Below are 7,827 nucleotides of genomic sequence, written 5' to 3'. Positions count from 1 at the left end.
GAGCAAAAACACCTAAAGCTCCATGAGGCTCCGACAGGGGATGGTGGCGAACCCTGTTGTACTCTTCCACCACAACTTTCTCTCACTCTTACTTCCTGTTTCTGTTGTGCCTGTAATTCAAAGGGTCAGCCTTGTCACACTGTGTCACGCTGAATATCCCCGAGAACTACGTTAAGGGTACACGTGTCTGTGGAGTGCTCAGCCACTTGCACGTTAATTTCATGAGCAGGCTGTTCCGTTGATCAGATCAACTCAACCTTCGACTTCATAAGCGACGGAGTGCCGACGACGACGATGTATCTCACATACATACACATATATACATACACATACATACATACACATACACATACATATACACCTACCCACATATGTATACATGCATATACACAGTATAATATTGTTTGTTACAGATTTCACATTATTTGAGGAGGATATATCACCTATTCAGATCTGCAGACAAACCTGCAGTAGATGTTGATATCATTAGTATCTTGAAGGCACTCTTTCCTCAGGTAAATTGCTGAATTTTCTTTCCTTCTCCTCTTCCACCTCCCCATCATCATCACCATCATCATCACCATGGGATTATTGAATGACCTAATAATAACAATAATGATAATAATTGGCACAAGACCTGAAATTTGTGGGGAGGGGTATTTGTCGATTATATCAACCCTGGTATTTAACTGGTACCTATTTTATTGGCCCTCAAAAGGATGACAGTCAAAGTCAACCCTGGCAGAATTTGAACTCAGAATGTGAAGATGGATGGAATACCGCTAAGCATTTCAGCCAGCATTCTACCGATTCTGCCAGGTTGCCACCTAATAATAATGTTTGAAGTAGTTGTATTCTGTCAACTTAATGTGACAGTCCCCTGAAAGGAATAATACTACTGTTGGTTAGACGTAGGAAGCTGCACCGTTTCCTGTCAGCCTTGACACATTTCCTGTTTCCTTATGTTTTGACACAGGAAATGTGTCAAGGCCGACAGGAAGCGGTGCAGCTTCCTAGGTCTAACCAACAGTAGTATTATTCTCTTCAGGGGACTGTCACATTTAGTTGACAATATACAACTACTTCATCGTATCACCACTGCTTAAATCTCTCTGGGAGATTTAGAAATGTATTATTTCTAAATAATAATGTTTGTCTGTCATTGTTGATGATCAAAGACATAACATGGGAGAAAATGATGGGTCACAGTGCATCTGATTGGCCAGTCAGGCCGATGTGTGCTTGGAAGGTTCTGCCACAAGTCAGGTGCTGGTGGTCTGCTGAGAATGAAGGCAAAGAGTTGGCTATGGGCTTGTGCAGCTCTTCTTTTCTTTGTGCTCTTGTGAACCTATTCTATTCGTAGGAGGTAGCACATTTACAGCCATCAAGTATTGCCTAGACACACACACACACACACAAGTGTGTGTGTGTGTGTGTACAGAAGACTTCTTTCAGTTTCTGTCTGCCAAATTCACTTGCAAAACTTTCAGGAATATAGTAGAAAACACTTGAGGTGTCCTGCAGTAGGACTGAACTTAAGACAACATGGTTGGGGAGCAAGCTTCTTAACCATACAACCATTATGCCTTGTAATATTTCAATAAGTATACGTGAGTGGCTGGTAAGTAGCTTGCTTACCAACCAGGTTCCAGGTTCATTCCCACTGCGTGGCACCTTGGGCACATGTTTTCTACTATAGCCTCAGGCCAACCAAAGCCTTGTGAGTGGATTTGGTAGACGGAAACTGAAAGAAGCCCGTCGTATATATATGTATATATATATATATATATATATATATATATATATATATATATATATATATACATATATATATATATATATGTGTGTATGTGTGCATATATGTTTGTGTGTCTGTGTTTGTCCCCCCAACATCGCTTGACAACCGATGCTGTTGTGTTTACATCCCTGTAACTTAGCGGTTCAGCAAAAGAGACCGATAGAATAAGTACTAGGCTTATACAAAGAATAAGTCCTGGGGTCGATTTGCTTGAGTAAAGGCGGTGCTCCAGCATGGCCGCAGTCAAGTGACTGAAACAAGTAAAACAGAGTAAAGAGTATACAACCATTTTGCCTTGTAATATTTTAATAACCATAGAATCATTGTGTTTTGTAACATTTTCATAACCATACAATCATTGTATTTTGTAATACCTCAATAACCTTGCAGTCCTTGTGCCTTGTAGTGTTTTAATTACTTGTTAAACTTCATGTCTCTTATATATCCCTCCAGCTGATGGAAAACATGGGGGACCGTGCAAAGTATATAATGAAACCCTGTACTTGTCAAAAAGTTGTTCCTCAATCTGTCACCCCTCTGACTGCTGCTTCTTCTGCAACACAAAAGAAACGTCTTAAACCTCTGTTTGGTAATGAAGATGAACGTATTTTCTCAACAAAGCTCTATGTATGTATTCTTCAGTTTATCTCTGTTCTTCTGCTCTTATTAAAGCTAAATAATTTATTGCAGTGGGTCAGGAAAATCTTTAGAGCTTTAGAAAAATAAAAAATCCTGTGGTATTTAGTTAGGGCCATTATGTTTTGAGTTCAAATCTTACCAAGGTTAGTATTCCCTTTCATCTTTTTAGGCTCAATCAAATAAAGCGTCATTCAAGTACTGATTGATAGAATCAACAGATCCACCCACCCACCCCCTGCTCCCCAAATTTATAACCTTGTGTTTATGTAAGAAATTATTCTTATAAATTACTCATCACAGCATGGTGGGTTGGCAGAACCAGTGGATCTGTTCACAAAATACCTTGTAGTATTTAATTATATCTGTATATCATGTTCTCCATTCAAAACCCTGTTGAGGATGATTTTGCCTTTTATTGTTTCAGGTGGGGTGGGGGTTGAGAGCAAGGAGAATATATAGAATAAAGCCCTTATCAACTATTTGATCAACAAAATTTATTATGCCCCTCCCCTCCCTCCACCACACCAAATGTGTGCTCTTGGTCCAGAATTCTTGTTGTTGTTGTGGTCTGTGTCTTACAACGTTTCTGTTTCTCCTTTTTTTTCTTCTTTTCTTTCCAGGACAAAGAAAATTTCATTGTTGCACCAAAACCTTTGAATATGTTGGACCTGAATAAATCTTTGGCAAGAGTTGCTTATAGCATTGCTGCCTGTAAGTAACACTCGACTCATTTCTAATCCTTACACCCTGGTACCAGCCTCAAAGAATTTGGGCTTTATATCCCTGTTCTCTCTCTCTCTCTCTCTCACCTTGTACCCTAACTACACTCTTCTCTCTCTCTCTCTCTCTCACCTTGTACCCTAACTACACTCTTCTCTCTCTCTCTCGCTCTCTCTCTCTCTCTCTCTCTCTCTCTTGGATAGGGAAGCTCTCTTGGATAGGGGGAGGGAGCAAATCAATTAAATCTAAAATTCTGACTGGGCCCCACCTGCGAGGTCATGCGCTGTTTATCTTGATATAAGATCACCATGTCGCACACATATGGTTGTGATGCATGTGCCTGGTGTACCCTTATCAGACGGGTAGGGTAGTCATGATGGGTATACTGGGCTGTGTATATTTGTACCCCAGGGTCACATGATATGTGCTGCTCTCTCACTCAGTAATAATACTTTTTGCTATAAGCACAAAGTCTGAAATTTTGTAGGACAGGGTTAATCATTGACATCGACTCCCAGTGTTCAACTGGTACTTATTTTCAGTGATCATGAAAGGATGGGAGGTAAATTTCACTTTGGCAGAATTTGAAACCAGAATGCAATGGCAGATGAAATGCCACAAAGCACTTTGTGTGATGCACTAATGATTCATCCAGGTGAACTATACCTATTTCTTTATTGCCCACAGGGGGCTAAACATAGAGGGGACAATCAAGGACAGACTAAGGGATTAAGTTGATTATATCAACCCCAGTGCGTAACTGGTACTTATTTAATTGACCCTGAAAGGATGAAAGGCAAAGTCAACCTCGGTGGAATTTGAACTCAGAACGTAATGGCAGATGAAATACCACTAAGCATTTCACCCGGCATGCTAACTATTCTGCCAGCTCACCGTCCTATACCATCACAGGTGAACTATACCATCACAGCGGTACCTACAGCCAGGTGGACTTACTATCCCTGTGGTACCTTATTATAGCTGAGGTGGATTGTACTTCCATAGTGGTAACTACTTATGGCTAGATGGATTGTACCAACATAAGTAGGTACAATATACTTACAGGTAGGCAGATAGTACCACCCTGTGGTACTTACATATAATTAAGTGAACTGTAACACTTAGTTACATGATACCCAGTTACAAAGAAAGACAGGTACCTCAGACACATCATCTAGTTGTCTTAAAAACCATCCACCCTGTTATCCACCCTGCCACCCACCTTGAAATTCACAATATAAATATAGTAACATCTTTATTTGATAATTAAGTGATGTATTTTTCTTCTCAGATGAATCTTTCTGGAGGAAGTACCTTGGTCTCACAGCTCAAGCAATCAATGTTTGTTTACCTGAAAAGGTAAGAGTATTCATATATATCTACGTGTCTTAATTGCTAAATTGGGGGACAGATGAGAGTTCCACACCTTCTTGCTGAACAACCTGTACAGGTGATTTGTTAATAGCAATCAAATATTTGTGCTGTATATTATCTTTGTTTTGTTTTTTTTGTTTTGTTTTGTTTTTTTTTTCACCTGTTTTAATCATTTGACTGCAGCCATGCTGTGGCACAAAATGTTCAATTAGCAAAAAATGTCCAGAATAACCTGTCTCTCCAAAGAGAGATTAGGAGGATTATAAAAATCATTATTTTTATTTTCTTTCTCTTCCAAAAGATCGTTGAGGTTAAAAAGATCACAGAAGAAAAGTCGGTCGATTCTGAAGAAACAAGCAAAAAGCAAGTGACCAAGGTCAGCTTCTTTCAATTTCTTTTATAAAAAATTGCGTAGGCAGACGTGTGACTATATATGTGGTTGCAGAGGTTCTCAACCATGGGGTTTTGGGTTCTGTCCTACTGTGCAGAACCTTAGACAAGTGTGTTCTACTATGTTGTTGTTGGCACTCCGTCGCTTACGATGTCAAGGGTTCCAGTTGATCCGATCAACGGAACAGCCTGCTTGTGAAATTAACGTGCAAGTGGCTGAGTACTCCACAGACACGTGTACCCTTAACGTAATTCTCGGGGATATTCAGCGTGACACAGTGTGACAAGGCTGACCCTTTGAATTACAGGCACAACAGAAACAGGAAGAAAGAGAAAGTTGTGGTGAAAGAGTACAGCAGGGTCCGCCACCATCCCCTGCCGGAGCCTCGTGGAGCTTTAGGTGTTTTCGCTCAATAAACACTCACAACGCCTGGTCTGGGAATCGAAACTGTGATCCTATGACCGCGAGTCCGCTGCCCTAACCACTGGGCCATTGTGCCTCCACATGTTCTTCTATAGTCCCAGGTCAACTCGCCTTGTTCTAATACAGAAATTCTTATTTGGTCATAGGTGGATGCACAGAAAAGTATGTCTGGCCGAGATGCTGTAGAATATTATACCAAATGCAATTACTCACGGAGCCAGGAACATTTATATTTCAATTTGGCACCATCTCAACATTACCGTCCGTATGATCTGATTCCTGTACAAAAATACAATGTAGGTATTCCGATTTTGTCATTTTAATATTTTTTTTTGTTTTGTTTATGGCTTATTAACATCATTTGATGGTTGTAAATGAGCCTCACCATCATAGAAGCGAGGTTGTGTGTTTCCAGTCTTCTATGTAGAACATGTTTGGCCATGGGGAAAATATTACCTTGCTCGGAAACAGGTGAGGGTTGGTGGCAGGAAGAGTATTCAGTCATAGAAAATCTGCCTCAATGAATTCCTCTGATCCATGCAAGAGAGGATGGGGTTACAATATTATGAAAACTCAGATTTGTTGCTGGGACTCCATCCCAACAACACTTCCAAAAATAAATGGTTGGGTGAATAAATGGATGGATGGATGATAGAAAGATGACTATTTTCTGTATTACTAGTCGGTACCTGTTGCTACGCTGCCGGGTAATGACTTAGTCAAGATGAAGTACATTCTTCAGCAGAAACCTACTACAATGTTCATATTGATTTGCTCAAAGACAACCTGTTTCTTTTCTTTCTTAAAACGAATTTTAATTCTCTCTCTCTCTCTCTCTCTCTCTCTCTCTCTCTCTCTCTCTCTCTCTCTCTCTCTCTCTCTCTCTCTCTCTCAACAACTTACCATTATAGCGAAAGCCATCTTTTAAAGTCTGTGTTGCATTGTTGAAAGGCATTCAGGAACACACCTAAACAGCCCCAAAAAACTATATATATTATATATACATATATTTTTTTTGAAGTCTGTATTACATTGTGTTGACAGACTTTCACATAAAATTCCTGTTTTTAATCAAAATTTGTTAGCTACTATAGTGACAACACTATGTAACTATTTCTCTTTTGCACTCTCTCTCACTATTTCTCTCTCAATAACTTTTCCCCTCCCTTTCCTCCCGGCTTGTAAATATATGTTGTGCCAGGGGTTATCTCCCCTTTTTCCCTCCACTTGCCTCCTACATAGATGCTGTGATAGACAGACAAAGATCAGTTTCTCTTTTATAATATATTATTTTGTTTCTTATTTCTCTAATATTCCAGCTCAACAAAGAATTCTTTCTATTCACTACATTTGGAGTATTGCACGTTTTTGAAGATCTTTCATCTGAGACTCAACAACTGTCAGACTGGCAAAGAGATGCTGTGTTGTGGGAAGCCATTCATGCAATTCCTTTCTTCAAGAACTTTCTCATTTATAAAATGTTCCAAAGGTTTCTTTTCTTATTTCAATACTATTATTATTATTATTATTATTATTATTATTATTTTCATTAGCATCTTCTTTCAATTCTGTTTCCATTTCTTGCCGAGTGTCTTCCTGACACCTAGGGTAGAGAACCGTACTGTATACATTGGTAGGCCTTTAAAACAAACACACCAGATTGTTCATTTACCGAGTCATGTGATAGAGAAAAAAAGAGAAGACAGAGAAAAAGGAAAAAATAAAAAATAGAAAAGTAAAAAAATAAAATAAAGAGGGAAAAAGGAAAGAGAATTTACAGCGACAATGCTCTTCTCAATACATGTGACATACCAGTTAATTATTATACTTATTATTATTATTATTATTATTATTATTATTATTATTATTATTATTATTATTATTATCTGATGATTCTATCTTTGTATATCTGTCAATCTGTCTCGCCACATAATTTCATTTTAGATGATTAATATTCTGTTAATTAAACTAAATTGAAATTAGTGTATTGATAACTTTATCCCCCTTGCTCCTCTCCACCACCAATGTCATTAACAATCAATACAAGAGATCAATGAATCAATGTTTCATGATTGGTTTTTTACCAGATGGAAGTCTGCCAAGAATTATTTTGCTTTCCTCAAGACACGGGAAATTTTGGAGAAACACTTGATCTTCACAATGCCTCTCTATTATTCGGCGCTGTTACAGATATCAAAGTAAGTGACAAAATACTAAGTTCTCCTCTTCCTTCCCCTCCTCATCCTCCCCTCCTCATCCTCATCATCATCATCATTGTTTAACATTCACCTTGCATGCTGGCATGGTTTTTACAGCTGGATGCCCTTCCTAACACCAACCATGGTGTTAGAAAGGGCATCCAGACCATACAGGCTAGTAAATAATTCTAAGCAGATTTTTTAACTGTCACTGATTTTATTTGTTTTTTTGTTTCTGATTTATGGATCATCTTATCAGACTTAGGGATTCAAAGCTGAAGAGG

The 7,827-nt window shown here is 38.7% G+C and overlaps 1 protein-coding gene across 1 annotated transcript in view; it reads left to right on the top strand.

The window, feature by feature from the left end:
• Positions 1-7,827, top strand: part of LOC106879165 (dynein heavy chain domain-containing protein 1-like) — a 37,204-nt gene that overhangs the window by 10,038 nt on the left and 19,339 nt on the right. Inside the window, exons 5-12 of the mRNA XM_014928610.2 lie at positions 414-515; positions 2,252-2,425; positions 3,058-3,148; positions 4,449-4,516; positions 4,833-4,907; positions 5,492-5,641; positions 6,665-6,834; positions 7,433-7,543. Of these exons, the coding sequence (XP_014784096.2) occupies positions 414-515; positions 2,252-2,425; positions 3,058-3,148; positions 4,449-4,516; positions 4,833-4,907; positions 5,492-5,641; positions 6,665-6,834; positions 7,433-7,543 (941 nt within the window). The remainder of the gene's footprint in view (positions 1-413; positions 516-2,251; positions 2,426-3,057; positions 3,149-4,448; positions 4,517-4,832; positions 4,908-5,491; positions 5,642-6,664; positions 6,835-7,432; positions 7,544-7,827) is intronic.

This window comes from Octopus bimaculoides, chromosome 27 (genome assembly GCF_001194135.2).
Source record: "Octopus bimaculoides isolate UCB-OBI-ISO-001 chromosome 27, ASM119413v2, whole genome shotgun sequence".
NCBI lineage: Eukaryota > Metazoa > Mollusca > Cephalopoda > Octopoda > Octopodidae > Octopus > Octopus bimaculoides.
Note: the sequence above shows the minus strand (reverse complement) of the source record. Positions and strands in the feature narration are given on the sequence as shown.